At 36.8% G+C, this 17,049-nt stretch overlaps 1 protein-coding gene across 1 annotated transcript in view; it reads left to right on the top strand.

Moving 5' to 3' along the window:
• The window catches only part of shank3a (SH3 and multiple ankyrin repeat domains 3a), a 304,312-nt gene that overhangs the window by 184,542 nt on the left and 102,721 nt on the right, over positions 1-17,049 (top strand). Inside the window, exons 10-13 of the mRNA XM_038299956.1 lie at positions 3,806-3,883; positions 4,149-4,215; positions 5,531-5,760; positions 5,879-6,045. Coding sequence (XP_038155884.1) covers positions 3,806-3,883; positions 4,149-4,215; positions 5,531-5,760; positions 5,879-6,045 — 542 coding nt within the window. The remainder of the gene's footprint in view (positions 1-3,805; positions 3,884-4,148; positions 4,216-5,530; positions 5,761-5,878; positions 6,046-17,049) is intronic.

The following is a 17,049-nucleotide window of genomic DNA, read 5'->3' as shown; positions in this document are numbered from 1 at the left end:
TTGTGAATATGTCTGGATCTGCCTTCAGTTTGTGTTGAATATTTGAGAAATATAACATTTAAGCATAAACATTAAAACAGTTGATTCAGGGAAAGTTTATGCTCAACAAAGTAACAGCTCTGACTTAAGTTGCAGTTTGCCATCAAAATATACGACAGAGAATGGATGACTTGTTTGAATTTTCAGCTCCTTGTACTATTTACTTTGTGTTCCCTGTGTTAATAGAACCTTGATGTAGCTCTGGTCGGTCCTCAATGAAGAAAATGACATTTCAATCAGCTTACACAGTAGCTTACTACAGCCACTCTGCCAGTCTGGCACTGTGGCTGTAGTAAGCTGATTGATCTCAGAAAGCTTGTATCATAGCAGGGTTCTAGCAGACCTGAAGCAGGCTTGTTTTGGATGATTATCTACAATGACAGTAAGAATAGGGCTTGTAGGATCAATTTCGAAAAGCAGTTGTCCAGTGGCAGGATCAATAGATCCATGTGTGGAGAGAAGAGAAACTGTCAGGAAGTGGGGAAGATAAATTAAGCTGTGAGGGAAAGCGTGAATGAATATATAATTTTCAGTAATCATCATTAGAATAAGCGGGTTCAGTGCTTGTCCCTCTCCTTGGATCTGTATGGCTTTTACCATTAACTTAGCGGGTCTAGCAGATGTGCCAGTGAATGAGGACATGGCAGGGGTCTGTGGCTTGACAGAGCAATCCTTGAGACATGCTTGAAAGCAGTTATTGAGGAGACAGGCAGAACTGTGGGGAATGGTAAATTAGCATACCCTGATGGGTAAAAAGTGAGTTAACTGACACAAGACAAAGGACTGCCTGAATCAGTCTGAAGCTAAGTCATTAAATACAATGCAACCAGATACCAATGGTTATAGAGTTATGTATATTATACAAAATCCACAGTTTTCTACAATATGAAAAAGACTTAATAGCTTTGCAAATAAGTTGCTCAGTGTACACAAATATGGTTTTAGGTCAAATCGGTCTACCTCAGACCGTAATGGAACTGGTAGAGGTAATATCAATACCAGAGTCCTCTTCTGGGATTTTTATAGATGAAAGCAAGGCCTCTGACATAAAAAAAAAATGGAAAGGTATGATTTCAGGGGTGCACCTTATGACTGGTTAAAGAGTTACCTTAATGATGGAGACCTGCTTGTACATATGAATAATGAACATTCTGATTTTGTTAAGTTAAAAATATCCCACGGAGTTCCGTAGGGTTTTTTCTCTAAAACCAAATTGTTCATTTAGGGAATCAAATAATTATGTAAAGATGTAAGAGAAAAAAAAAAAAACAAGAAAAAAATGACATTGTATCATCTTTGCTGATATACTAGTCTGTATTGCTGTTGACAAGATCTTGAGCTGCATTTGGATGGAGGGGGGCCTAAAATTGAAATGTAAAAAAAAAAAAAGCTTTCTGACCCACATGCAGAATCAACTCAGTTTAAATTTGGAAAAGGGTTTATTTTTAGAAAACACGGGCAACAGACAATTCTTGATCCTTCAGGAGTGAGAAGGAGGTTCCATTAACAGTGGCGTTTGAAATGAGAGTGGGGTTAATGGTGACCAGAATGTTTTTATCTGGGATTAATAAAGAGAGATTACTTTTGAATGGCTTGGGGGAAGATGGCCAGGGTCCCGTATGGGGAGGTTGATATTTCTCTGATTGTGTAAGGTGGGTGGTAATACAGAGAACCAGGATTCTGATGGAGCCGGCAAGGAAATGATGAACGGCGGAACGGGCAGGCAGGTAACTTGCAGGTAAATCTATAGGAGGTGAATCAGTGGAACTGATTCCTCTAGAAATCCACAAGAGAAAACCCTAGAGACAGCAAACACAAATGGTGTGTTCGAATTCTTGGGCTACGTCTTTTAAGGACACGGTCTACCTGGACTGGATCCTTCAAAGTCTTTGAAAGTAAGGGGACTAGAAGAGTTTTGGCTGTGAATTCAAAGAGGTCCAACCCTTTTTTTTGTTTTTGTTTTTTATTGTAAAATGAACAAAGACTACACTGATGAGAATACAAAGTCTAATCAAGGTGACAACCACCAGGAGCATTAACAAATAAAAGCCATTGTTATGATATAAAGCTTAGTCAGTTAAATAACATGCTGTCATTTTGCACATCTCTGATGTTGCTGCTATTTTAACATATCCATTAAATGTAAAAATATCCATAGCTGTATATTGTTTGTTTTTATTTTCCAGGAGCAGTTTTTTTTATATTGTTAAAACACTTTACAGTACAGTATTTTATTGTTTATCTTTTAATTTTTCGCTGTTATGTTATTCTTATACATTTTTCTAAGTTATACATTTGTGTGACCATTTTTTTTAATCTTTTTGCTGCTGTAAAAACCAGAATTTCCCCAACGTGGTACAATAAAGGGATTTTCTATTCTATTACAATATTTTCTTTTCTATTCTATTATATTCTATTCTATTATATTATATTATATTATATTCTGCAGTTATTAATACTAACTTTAGCAACATTTTCTGTTTCAATTTTATTATTATTATTATTATTTTTTAATGCTGGAAATCTAGTTTTAAACGATTCTGTTTAGGAGTCACTCACAAAAAGACAGTACATCCATATTCCCCAAAAAGGCTGCTCTAGTTTAAGGAATGGTTACATATGCCTACAGTACTTCATAGGTCAAACCACGTCTGTGTCACTAAGTGAACCATATGTTAGTTTGTCAATGCGTGCTCTGATGTGTAACTCAGTGTTGACAGAAATCAGAGTGCCGACAGCAGAGATAGTCTAATTCTAACCCTGGTCACGTGTTAAATTACATATCGACCATCAGTCAGCAGCTTTTGAATGTGCAACCCTTTCTAGCAGTCTACATTTAGGTTTTTTGTTAGGAGGTCATTTCATTTATATGGAAACTAGTTTCAGGAAAAAAAATCTTAGGCCTTAAGGTTTTTTTCCCCTTTCTATCAGATGGTGTAGAACAATTTAGCTCTTATTGCTGTTGGTTCATACATACAAAACATTTGATGCTGAACTGTTTTGGAGAGTACCATCAAGGTTTTTTATACAAGGAGGAAGTATGCATTATGTATAAAAATGCAATGTACTAAAGTTTAGTTTGACATCATTTAGTAGTTAAGTAACATAATTGAACTGAAATTTTTATCTCTTGGTTAAATAGCTGAAAACCAATGACCGAAATTGAAAAACAAAATGATATATTGTTGGCACTTCCAAACACAATGCAAGATAATATATTTTACAAATTTTAGACCATTTCTCAGATTGTTTTTGTCCCATTGCTAAGTCTTTTAGGTATGTCTTTCTTGTAAAGATACCATATTGCTCTTCCCTACACCTCCATTGCGAGAGTCATGTTTAACAGTGCTGTAAGCCAAGTTCCTTTCAGAGGAGAGGTTGCCATTAATAATAATCCAGGCAATAACAGTTACAATAACTGTCACAGCGTCTGTTGCAATTTATATAACTCTTCTTTATATGCAATTCTTCAAAAAGTTTTTTTTTTTTTCAAGTTTTTCTATTTCTAACATGTTTTTAAATGTGTTCTGACTTCCATTGTCACATTAGTGGCTTATTATTGTACCCTACATATTTACCATTCAGACAAACATATGTTCAGTCTAATGGGATCTTTTGGACATATGAGGGATCATGCCAATTAGACCTGCTCTGGTTACTATTGAATCGATGTGTTGCTTATGTGTCATCTGATGTGACCTAAAAAACTGTCTACACTCCACAAACAGCAGTGACATTCACACATGTAAATCTCTCTGTCATGTAGGATAGCTGTGCACGTGTTCTACTATTCCGGGGAGCCAATAAAGAGATAAAAAACTACAACAGCCAGACAGCATTTCAGGTATGTATGGTGTCAAATGTAAATGTTACATTTTGATAGATAACATGGATTTTCAATTTTTTTTGCAGTTTGGTCTTAATATGTTTTTTGGATCAAAGATAAGATAGTGAGCAGATATTTTTTTTGATACTGTATATCTGAAATATTAGATAACATACAAATATACAACCTACTGCTACAAAAGTAATTGGACATGTTAAAATGTTTTTCCTTTTCTTAAATACTTTCTATATTTCAACTGTTTTTTTTTTTTTTCTTCCATTAGGTTGCTATTATAGCTGGAAACTTTGATCTGGCAGAAATCATTAAGGTTCACAAAGCATCGGATGTTGGTAAGTTGACAGCAAAGGTAGACCTTACCAGTTCTGGATAGATAATAGAGAGGAATCTTAATTTCCATAAATGTATGAAACTGAAAAGAGTTTAGAGGTATGACATGTAAAGAAAAAAAAATACAGTGTAATATTGGATCACTGAAGATTTAAGGAGGTTCTCTTTGAAATAACATACAGGAAAACTCTGCCATCTGGTGTGGACAACTTGTAATGCCTCACTCCAGAGTGAATGAATGTAATTAGTTTATCATTTGTAAGCAACCTAAGCAACAACACTAATAAATCTGTAATCGCATATAAGGGTAATATATCGTCAAGACAGTTAAGTGTGAAACAACATTTTATTGTTTTGATTTTTTATGCTAAATGTTTAAAATGTATATAAAGAGCACCCAAATTAATTTTACATTTAGTTGTTTTTTATCACTTCTTTACAGTCTTTCAATAGTTTGAATTGATTATTTATTTTACTTCTTAGATTTACAGCTAGTATACCTATTAATGTGCTTTCAACTTTCTTAGACTTTTCCACATTGATTGGGATTTAAAAGGGTAGTCCAATATACAGTAGTTTATCATTTAAAATGAAATTGATGGCAAAAATTTTTTAGAAATAAAAAAAAAAAAAATAAAAATCATGCTTTTCTATTTAGGCTCCCTAAATCTGATATTAATTGAAGTGCAGTCAGTTTCCCTCCTAAATGAAATAATTTAGCATTCGCTTTAGTAGATAAAGCTCCCCTTTCTTTAATTTAATCTCAATATAGATCCCTCTGTTCTGTTAAGGAATTATAGGTTTGTTAATGAACATCTGAGAACAAAAAAAGCAGACAGGTCAGGGATAAAATACTACTGGGCTTAACAGGGAACTGTTATCAATCATGCAAAAGTTGAAAAGGTTTTGGCTAAATTCAAACCTCCCAAGACAAGCTTGGATTACCACCAACTTACAGCCAATGACAGGATGAATTAGAAACCAACTTATGGTAACTCAGAGGAAACAGCTCAGGTAATAGAAATCCTCACATTACAGTTATTTTGTATATTCTTAACCAATCTTACCTTCATAGAAGAGTTTTATCAAGAAATCTGTACTAAATTCATATGAAGCACAATTTGCTCTTTTGGACAAGCCGTGGAGTCTCATTTTTTAGATGTTTTAGAATGAATCTACAGTAATAATCTTTAAAAAAATATATTTCTAATGTAAATGTAGATTTAAAGATATTTTAGCTATCAAAGCATCCATGTATTACTCTTGGCTACAGTAATAACCGTAATTAGTCAATGGTTTGCTTCTTTTCTCTTGTAGTGCCTTTTAGGGAGACCCCCTCCTACACCAACCGTCGCCGTGTTGTGATAGGCACCCTGCCCTCACCCCGTTCCTTGCTGCGCTCTGCGAGTGACAATAACCTGAATGGTGACCATGATCACATCCACCCTCAGCGCCCTCGAGAATCCCGTGGCCGCCCGGGTCACTCCCCTGTTCCTTCACTGCGCAGTCTCCCAGCTTTTGGGCAACAGCACAGCAGCCTCGGAGAAGTGAGAATATTTAAAAAAGAGTGTTAAAAGCAAGATTAATGTCAGTCTAAAAGGTCGTGGTTATTTTTCTATCATTAAAATAATCATGTTTTAATCTTTCCTCCCTGCTTTTTGTTAGAGTCGTCACGGAGAAATCCCTGACAGCAGTCTCCAGAGCACCGGCAGCTCTAGATCCTCCCATTCCCGCTCACCATCTTTACATCACATGCATGAGGAGGACAAGCCAGTCCCCAGACGTTCCCACAGCCATGGCTATCCTCATGGACATGGGGGTGGAAGACTCAGGTCCGTAACAATCCCCTCTGCACACTTCTTTCTGTTTACACAGACAACTTTTGATAACTATTGTAAATGTTTTTCATCTCTTCCCTAAATGATCTCACCCATGCCAGTCTTTTCACGAATTCACACTGTTTATTTGTGACCTGCCTTATAATAATGTACCTACTTTGATTTTTAAAACAGTTTTAAAAAAGCCAAGTGTCCCATGTGATGTGTCTGAATCATTTGTTAGTCACTGGTAGCATTGCATCTTATACCATCTGCTCCACTATTGGGAATAACCATGACTGGTAATAAGCAGTAAGCAATCTTCATTTAATCATAAGTCATTTGCATGTCGCATACATGAGGATGGAACCCATTAGATGTTGATGAACTAATAAAGCTTTATGATAACAGGCTGACAATCACAGACATGTGTATGCCATGTTTAAACAAGAGTCCCTATTTGTTTAGCAAGCAGAGCTGATATTCAGTGTTTGTTCCACCAAAAGGACAGAAAAAATACAGCTGTTTAAAATAAATGTCGGTGTAAAGGTTTTAATGTGTGTATAAAGCCATTTCCACACAGCAGTATTTAATGGTGCTTGCACTGTGCTGTGCATTGTGAAGGAAGCTAATAATATCCCTTGGGATGAACTTAAATCAGCCAGTTTTGGATCTGTAGACATGATTTTATCTGAGCTAGTGATTTATGTAGCGTTGTCTTGTCAGTTAATGGTTGAACAAATCTCCTGTGTCTTGTGCTAAACTCATAGATGAATAGAACTAGGTCACATCTCAAGGAACAACATTACACATTTATTATTGGTTAAGAACTTTTTAAATATAGTGACAAATTCTGAAATATTACCTACATGCAAGTTGTCAGGGAGAGGTGGACTAGTGGTAGGCATTTATTGGATCCTACTCTGCACTGCAAAAACATCTAGAAATGAGTCAAAATGTCTTAAAGGAAAATTCCGGTTTTTAACACTTTTAGCCCATTTTCTGTAGTGTCCAGGATGAAATCGAATGATCGACACCAAAATTTTGACGATTGGTCCTGTCTCTGCTATTTGGCTCATGCAGAATCCCCCCCTGGCTGCTTCAGAATGGCTTCCATAGTGCATGTCCGATAATGTCCTTAAAACAACCTTAAACGTTCTTTTTATTAAAATATGCTACTCACCGGGTCGTCAGCGCTGTTCAATGACGTTCCAAAAAAAGTTTCGTAAAGAAAAAACGTTCCTGTAGTGTTTTATTTAGCATTTTGTAAATCCCATTGAGTTCTGTTGGAATAGTCAATATCCCTTCGCCACCGGAAACGGAAATGGGGCCTGTTTACGCTTAGTTGTAGTCTTTTCGCAAGGCCCAAGTGTTTCTGCTTCACTCTGTGTACTCCGACGTCGAGGTGCTAACGTCTCTGTTAAACACTTTAAAAAACTCTGAAAATGGAATACGAAAGGTGGATTCTTGAGGAGGACATATTCATATACATTCCCAAAGTATAGAGACATTGTCGCCAACTAGTGGTCTGGAGTGTGCAACGCTTCAGATTCGAACGGGAAGCGGAAGTTTATAAGCGGTTGTGATGTATCGGAAAAAAATAGTTCTGGGATTTACAAAATGCTAAATAAAACAAGACAGGAACGGTTTTTCTTCACGAAACTTTTTTTGGAACGTCATTGAACAGCGCTGACGACCCGGTGAGTAGCATATTTTAAAAAAAGAATGTTTAAGGTTGTTTTAAGGACATTATCGGACATGCACTATGGAAGCCATTCTGAAGCAGCCAGGGGGGGATTCTGCATGAGCCAAATAGCAGAGACAGGACCAATCGTCAAAATTTTGATGTCGATCATTCGATTTCATCCTGGACACTACAGAAAATGGGCTAAAAGTGTTAAAAACCAGAATTTTCCTTTAAATTAAATGTATTTACCCTTAATTTGAGTAGGTAAATAAGATTAATTGCCAATGGGATGAAGATATTTACTCTTAAAATAAGATAATTAGATAATATGCACTTAAAATAAGACAACAAATTTGTTTTTTCTTATTTTAAATGTGAATTGTCTTATTCCATTGGCAGAGTGTCTCACTTACCCCCTAAATTCAAGAAAAAATGCATTTATTTGAAGAAAAAATGACTTATGTAGATTTTGTTTTTTCCAGTGAGGTTCTGAGTTCAAGCCCCACTCAAATAGAATACCACTCTGGGTCCCTGAGTAAGACCCTTAACCCCCACACTGCTTCGCTGCACAATGGCAACCCACTGCTCCCCAAAGGGGATTGCTTAAATGCAGAGAGTTAATTTTGTTTCTTTGTACTTGTGACAGTGTAATGACAATGAAGTTGAATTCCATTCATTCTTGGGGATTGGTGGCCTAATGGTTAGGCACTTGCACTTGGATCCCAGAGGTTTTGAGTTCAAGCCCCACTCCCATTGACGGCCAATCTGGGTTCCTGAGCAAGTCCCTTAACCCCACACTGCTCCCCTGGGTGCCGCACAATGGTAGCCCACTGCTCCTAGGGGGATTGATTAAATGCAGAGGGTTAATCTTAGCAGCGTACTGACAATAAAATTGAATTCTTCTTCTATTCTTCTAATAAAAAAACTACTATTAATTTGAAACTTGCTTAACTCAGGTCGATGTTTTTAGGTCGGAGTGGTAAAAGGTTATCAAGATTTTGAAAAAGAGATTAAATTGGTTTTCAAGCGAACCCAACAGCCACAGTGACATTTACGTACCCTTCACTTCATCTGTTAAGAGATGCTGTTCTTAACTTTAGTTGAAAAGCAGGCGTTTTAAAAAGGTTGCCAAATATTGACACCCAGTGTAAATTGCCATCAAAAACATAGCTTTTATAAACAGCAATATCCTAGCTCACATAGAAAGTCACTGAAATAGAAATTTCAAATTGAGTACATTTAAAATTTAAATCGTGCAATTTGAAATCCAATTCGAAAATCCTCTTCTAATAGCACATTTTAAATTGAGTTATTAAAAGGAACTGAAAGTTGTATTCATTAATCCATTATTATTTATTGTAATTAAATATTGAAACATATTACCTACCGGTAATCCTATTTCTAAATGGAGATTCATGAATCTGTTTATCAATATCTTTCCTAATCATTCATTTACCAATCTCTGATGTTGCTGCTGTTTTTAAATATCCATTACTGTAAAAATGCCCATAGCTGTATGTTGGTTATTTATGCTGAAGATGCAACATTTTATATTCTTAAAACACTTTACAGTACAGTATTTCATTGTTCATATTTTAGCTATTCATATTATGTTATTCTTATACATTTTTCTCAGGTATTTACTTTACTCTTTACTGCTGTAAACACCAGAATTTCCCCACTGTGGGACAATGCAGGGATTTTCTATTCTATTCTATTTAAAAAGGTTATTCCTCATACTATTTTAATTTTTCTTTTTCAGTTCGCAGTTTTAAATCCTTCTTGAAATTATATTAAAATTTTTCTTTCCCCCACTCCATTTACCCGTGACCCTTCTTTTCCCTCAGCACACTGTAGTTAAGCAAGCAGTCAAACTGTTATTGGTTAGACTGCCAAACTTGGTTAATAAAATGACCAACAAGGAAGCTGGTTAAATCTGAGGAGCAACTACGATTGTTTAACCCTAACTGGTTAATCCTGATTAATCAGTACAAACCAACCAAAGTGGTACATGGATCAAATAGCCACCTAGAATTATGGTTCATAGACTCAGTGTCATGATCGGTTCTCTAATGGAGACCCAAAGATGCAGAACACCACTGACGGACACAGGATGAAAAGTTTAACAAGTTTATTTGCACAATCACACTGAATATGCCGAAGGCTGGTTCGGGCCTGGATTCTGGTTTCACCGGAGTCTGCGTGAGAGACAGCACAGTTAAGGACTGTTGGCGGGGCTTGGTTTTCAAAGATGCACAGATAGTACCTTGAGGGTTCTTGAGGTTCTCTTTGGGAGAGTCACTGTTGGTTCTGGAGAAGGATTGAGTACCAGAGTCCGTTAGCTGCTTCAGCGTCTCACGTCTAGTTTGAGCAGACCTTGGCCTTGGTTTCCCAGCTCTAGCCCAGAGCTGCTTGGAGGTTGTCTGAGAATCTTCAGGGTTTGGCTCTGAGGGTCGGCTCGGCAGGTTAGCTCTTCCAGAGCTTTCACGGAGGAAGCACGAGTTTCCTAGAGGCACAGAAACAGAGGTTAGAGTCCAACTAGGGATTAGAGTCATGGAGATAATCACTGAGATCAAGGCTTTAGCTCTGACCATCTGGAACAACACTGCGGCGTTGAGGCAAGGTCTGAAGACAGCTTATGTAGTGGATCCTCTGATGATCTTGATGAGCTGCACCTGTGCAGGAGGCTCCCTCAGAGGATCCACGGCGGACTCTGCTGGAGAAAGATGGGATTTTCTCCAGCTCCCAACACTCAGAAAATGCTTTGTGTATATAGAGCGCGTAAAACAATGTGTTTTTCTCAGTAAATATACTTTTAGAGGCTCCATTGACATGACATTTTCACAAGATGCCGGTCGGTAACAATCATAAAATCCACACATACAAAGAAATCAAATCATAGATTTCCAGAAATTAGGTTATGTGTAATAATGTGGAATGGCAAATGAAAAAAAGTATTGAACTCGTGAAGAAAGGAAGGCAAAATCTCTCAGTAAATAGAAAGCAGTCCTGCCTCTTGTCAGTGCGAATCAGCTGATTCAGTACCAAATGATGGCCTATAAAAAGGTATCTCTGGTATCACACAAGACTGATGTTTCTCGACTGACTTGACTGACTCAACCACCATGGCTTGTATGCACGCTCCACAAGCAAGACCCTAAAGCTGAGAAAAAAAGCATGTTGCAGCTCATTTAAAGTTTGCTGCACAATATTTAGACAAGCCTGTAAAATACTGGGAGAGTATAGAATGGTCAGATGAGAAAACAATTTTACTCTTTAGATGCCATAATACACATTATGTTTGGAGGTCAAATGGCACTGCACATCACCCCAAAAGCACCATACCAACAATAAAGTCTGGTGGTGGGAACATCATGGCGTGGGGCTTTTTTTTAGCATATGTTACTGGCAAACGTAAAATTATTGATGGAAGGATGAATGGAACAATGTACAGAGACGTTCTTGATAAAAATCTGCTGCCTCAAGGAAGATGAAGATGAAACATAGGGGACATTTCAGCAAGACAATGACCCAAAACAGCCAAACAAACTCTCGGTTGGTTTCAGAGAAAGAAAATAAAGCCCTAAATGGCCCAGCCAACCACCTGACTTGAATCCAGTAGAAAATCTATTGAAAGAGTTAAAGATTAGAGTTAAGAATTCCATGAAACCTTCAAGATTTGAAGGCTTTGTAGGGAAGAATGGGCCAAAATCACACCTGAGCAATGCATGCAACTAATTTCTCCTTTCAAGAGGAATCTTGATGCTGTCAATGCCAGCAAAGGCCTTTTTTAAAAGTATTTTTAAAAATTTCAGTAAGTGTGTTTAATACTTATTCACTAAGCCATTTAACTTTAATACACATAACTTAATTTTTGGATGTCTATGATTGGATTTTGGATTGCATGAATCTTTACCAACATCTGGTGAAAATGTCATGTCAATAGCACCTCTAGAGGTACCGGTATATTTACTGAGAAAAATGGTGACGTGTTCAATACTTATTTCACCCGCTTATATAATATAGCATCAGCATTGCAAAAGACATTAAGAAACAGATATTCTCTTTAAACTGTTGGTTATTTTTTTCATCCAAAGGTTATTTCTACGTAATTAAGAGAATATCTTAATAAAAAATATGAAATAGTTGGACCAGTATGACTTCTGGGTTTAATAGCCTCATCTGAACATAGAGATGATCCACTACTCCAATGTTGGAGCAGAATTTATAAAGTAAGGAGAATGTGTATTAAGTTAAATATGACCAGCTGGTCTTGATAGCCAGAACCTGCATCCAACTGAGAGTGCTGCTTTCCTTGATTTCTTTTTTTTCTGTTATGATACTCCACCCTCCTTCACTGTCTGACCTCCTGTTTATGACAGTGGTAATTCTAGAAGCATTTCAGCCAAGGGAGTGTGAAATTAGCCTAGATGATCATCAGCCTGGTCAACAGCAGAGTCCTGTGAAATCACTACCATTTCCCTCCTCCCTCTTTGTGTAAAGGTTTCTTAAGGTTCTAGCTCTTAGTCCTATTGTAGGGAAAAGTTCAGATAAAACCAAGTGTCCTTTGAGACAGTAAAAGTAAAGATGGGTAAAGCTTACTATTGTGGAGTTCATTAAAGCAGATACAAACAGAAATGTCAATAAAAGAGCATTAAAATCTTTGTATTTGGCTATAACAATTAGTCTGTTTATTGCAGTAGACAATTAAATTTAAAATATTACTAGATGGTGACATTTTAATGAACAATTTTATTAGAAAAACATTTTTTATGACATAATATTTAAATTTGCCATTTTAAGGTGCCTTATCAGTGCGCCATTGTTATTAATTTCCTAAGGAACAATGTTTTAATGTATCTCTCCATAAACTAAGTCATTCAATGTCTCAGTTGTGTGTCATTTGATAAAAACTTCAGATCATTTGGGGGTTCCCCCCACACCTAGAAACGTGTTGTTATCTTGTTAGTACAGAAACCCACCAGAAGCATAAGAAATATCTCCTTTTTTATTATTATTATTCCAAGAAGCTGATTTACCAGGGCTTATCACAAAATGTCTCATTTGCTGTAGAGGTGATAGACCTAACTCAGCGTAACTACATTGAATACACAGAACAGAGACAGCTACTGGGTTGAATAAAGAATATACAAAAAAAGCAACCAATCAATTTTAGATGAAATGTCAAAAAGATAATTTCCAGAAGGTATGTGAAGTTCACAGTGGACAGCTCACAAAACCACAGTTCTGCATTAAACAACACTAGCAGTGTTAGCCGGGCTACCGGCTACTCAGCTCACATAACGGTAACATTAGGTCCATAACAGTAACATTGGGTAACATTGCTGCTACAGAGTCTACTAATGTGAGCAGCAACACTGATTATTTGGCCTATCTTAAATTAGTAACATTAAGCAAGAGAGGTCTCCTTTTGGTGGAAGCCAGTAATTGCGACTCAACATGTTGTGCACAATTTGAGTCAGAATTGAACATCTAAGTCTGACTTTTCTGACTGAGTTTTATTTAAAAAATACCCTACAGTAGAAACAAAGCTAGCTCCCAGTCCAACTGGAGCGGCCTGTGCTCTCTAAGTGCTCTCCACCTTTGAAACCAGCGGCCAATGTTAATCCTAGTGTTCTCCTTTTTCTTATCTGAAACCTTTGTCAAAGATTGTTGTTGTGTTCTTTGGTACTAATGAGTCCTTAATGCCTTCAAGTGAGCGATTAGGTCCGCTGAATGTACTGTCTGCCATGTTGCTCCTATGCTACGGTGGTAAGTCCTGAGTGGCAGTTGTTCACATGCACACAGATACACTCATAACCAGCCTGGCTATATAGACAAGGGACTGGATAACAACAGCAAAATTGAGTGTGACATTTTACCTTAGCCTGTCTGAAAAGATACCTTTGTTTCTTCACAAAACAATTGTTTAGCTCTGTTAATCTAAAATAATCACATTTTGCTTATTGCTCTTTTAAAGGTGTTCGTTGGAAGCTTTATTAAAACAAAACAAGGTTGGTAAAGATCCGGAAGAATGCCAAACTGTTCTGTTTTCTCACACCCTTTTCAACACTCCTTGCTTCTGGCAGTGTTTGCATTAGTCACAATACAGATTAGTGGCATGAGGGTTATTTGTACTACCTTAACACAGCTAAAGAGCCAAGGAAATGGAGATGAAAGAAATTGAATTTAGGGACCAAAGAGGCTGTGGAGATAAACTCCCTCAGCTTTAACTGTGGTTGGTTTAATCACATAAGATTACTCAGGATAATGATAGATTACTTGCTACTCAACCTAAATCTTTAAATGATAAGGCTTTTTGGATGAACCTCTGTGTACTCTGTGAGTCTAAAATAAACTATCCATCCACTATTCAGATGACAAATTGCAGTCCTGCACCCAAGTAGAGATTTTCAATATAAGCCATGCCTCAAAATAATGCAAATAATCATGACAATTGCAGATTAACCCCAAATACTTTCTCTATTGCTTATTTGCACATCCAGTCAGTTAGTGCAATGTAAGCAACCTCCTTATCATTCAGTGTAAAATATGTTTAGTTTATTTAACAGGGACAGTGTACAGAATACATTAATCTTAAAAGAAGGGATGTCTTGTACCAGAGTTAGCTATTGCCGGTTCAGTCCATTGTCCCTGGGAAAGTGGACACTTTTAAGAAACACACTACAGAACATAGTACATTTATCCTAAAATATTAAGAAATACTGTAAATATAAATATACCCATAGCCAGTTGTAAAATTGTTAGATTTGCTGGGCTGATGCTGAGATAGTTGGTGAACAAGAATATAACTCTTTAGATTAGTTGACAACAGGTTTCTGTCTATACAGCCACTTTCAGACTGTCTGGGATCTGACTCCACTGTCTGCTGCTCTTAAAATAAAAAGCTGTTTGTCTAAAGGCAGCGGGTCGTTGTGGAATGGCGCATAGTCTGTGGGTCGTGGAGCGAGATATTCGAGATACATGATCAGAAGCAGTATGGAGCAGTATTATTGACTTTTAAAGACTGTTCCTTTTATTTTTGTAACAGATTGAATTATCAAAACTAAGGATTTTGTATTTGCAGAGAATATTACAGTGATGGTAATGGAGAGGTTTTTTATCAAGTATCTTCAGAGCTTGATTATAATGTAATCCCAGAGGTTTGAGCGTTGTGTCATTGGCCTGAGACAAGCAAAAAAAAAAAACAGGAAGTAAAGGGAGGAATGATCATAGAATTGAAGTATGTAAAACCTTCAATTTTTAAGATATTTGTGATGTGTCTAAATTATCATAAATTATATCTAATTTGAAAATAAAGTTTGTGGAATGTATGTTTGGAATGTATGTTATCTGTGACTGGAGGGAATTTGATCAAAAACTTTATTTTTTGAAACCATTTCTATTGTTTTCAAAACACAATTGAGGTTTCTGATTTTTGGCATAAAGACACCTTTATCTTGTTAAACTAGAATTATTTCTTCAAAAGTCTTCTGTTAGATTTCCATCTATGCAAGAAATGTCACTGCTGTCTTATGCTTGCTGCTACTCAGTTATATTAATTTTTTTGCTCTAATATGATACACTCAGTAGCTTTGATGTTTTTTTTTTATTTGATTATTCATATCCCCCAAAGTCTTCTCTTGGATAGTTTTATTGAACTTTAAGGTCAAATATAGCCTGATAAACCAGACTTAATTGGAGATTAAACATGTAATTTAGTCTGGCCCCTATGAATGAGACATCAGAAGATTGTTGATGAGAACAACACGTCTTTCAATCGCTCTGACCAATGAGCACAACTGTCTATGACGTAGTAAGCACGACGGAAAGCTGGTGGGGGAGTTTAAACAAACAGCCTGTCGGTAAAACGGCGAATATGTCCCTCTTAAAAATTAATGAGCATGGAGCCTCTTCCTGCTCATGTTTCAATGAAAAGCCCAAGTCTAATCCTTCTAAAACTGATTAGAAAGCTGAGTCAAATGAGAACTGTTCAATAGTTGTTGCCATCTTCCTTGTTGTGCTTTCTTCACCATCGTGCAGCTTTGTCGTCACACCCTCAAAACCTCGCCCACTTTGCATCCAGAAATTCAAAACACATCTCTGCGTTGTGATTGGACAGCCAGTTCCAGGGCCTGAGGAATTGATAGAGGCTAGACCACTCGCAGGCAAAAATTATTTTGGCTGCTCCACCCACGGGCTCTCCACCCACAGGTTTCTGTCAGTTCTCAAAGGTCATATTTTAAATGAGCTCCTCTAGCTTTTTCCGTGCCATATCCAACGCCTTATTGTTAGGGACCTATTGATGACCTCTGCAGGAAGTCTTCAAAATTATAAAGAACTTAATATTTGTTGTATCAGCCATGTGTTTGTTATATAAGCAGGCAAGTAGATGTGTTTTTAGACCACTACTTATTAAAGCGTGGACCCAATATTTTAACCTTTTGCTCTCAAGGAATATTTTAATGCTTTCTGAGAACAACAACACAAATAGAGGAAACAAGGGGCAGCAGTGATAATGTTTCAATCAATAACTAAATATCTTCCATAAAAGATGTAGTTTGCTTAACCAAGCTACTTCTTTTGTACAAGTTTAAGATACAGTTGTGTTTGTTTTTTGAAGGGAAGATTTGCTGTATATGACCATAAAATGTCCTCTCTACATGAAAAATACACAATCTCCTTTTTCTCTAATAGACATAAACACTCCTTTGTTAGGGAAGAAAGAATGACAGACCACAGATTCATTGATGTGCAGCAAGGCAAGGGCAGACTGAGGATCATTAGAAAGCAAAGTGTTATGCTGATTATCATTGCGCAACCCACCTTAGAGGTAGGCTATTTGAGGAAAGAACCATTTACCCTGGAGGGCAAGACAGTCATGCGTACAAACACTCATTGAAGCAGCTTAATTTGATAGCATCTGGGAAAATGACAATAAATGTCATTTTCAGGTTTGTCTTCAGATGTATGTGGTTATTTTATCAAATAAACTCAAACTCATGCAGCTGGCCTCTTACTAAACTGCTCAAATTATGACACATATATTAAACTACAGGCATTAAAAGTAATTATAGGTTAAGTAGAAAACAGAAAACAGAAACAATGCGTTAAAGTTTAACTGTGTTTTTTCAATCCGAACCGCCCCTGCAATTTTCTATAAATCCATATCAAAATTTGACTTTTATTTTGACTTTTATTTTCCTTAATCTCTTCTTATAAAAAACAGTTAGATAAATTGTAACTCACCCTATGGGAAAACATAACAACACCCTCATGCAGGCTTTGAAAAATGCCACCCAAGATATAAGTGCCAAGAAACCCTTAGAGGC

Source organism: Cyprinodon tularosa, unplaced genomic scaffold, assembly GCF_016077235.1.
Source record: "Cyprinodon tularosa strain WSP-4 unplaced genomic scaffold, ASM1607723v1 ctg44, whole genome shotgun sequence".
In the NCBI taxonomy this organism is placed as follows: Eukaryota; Metazoa; Chordata; class Actinopteri; order Cyprinodontiformes; family Cyprinodontidae; genus Cyprinodon; species Cyprinodon tularosa.
The sequence above is the reverse complement of the archived record's forward strand: the minus strand, read 5'-3'. Positions and strand labels throughout refer to the sequence as shown.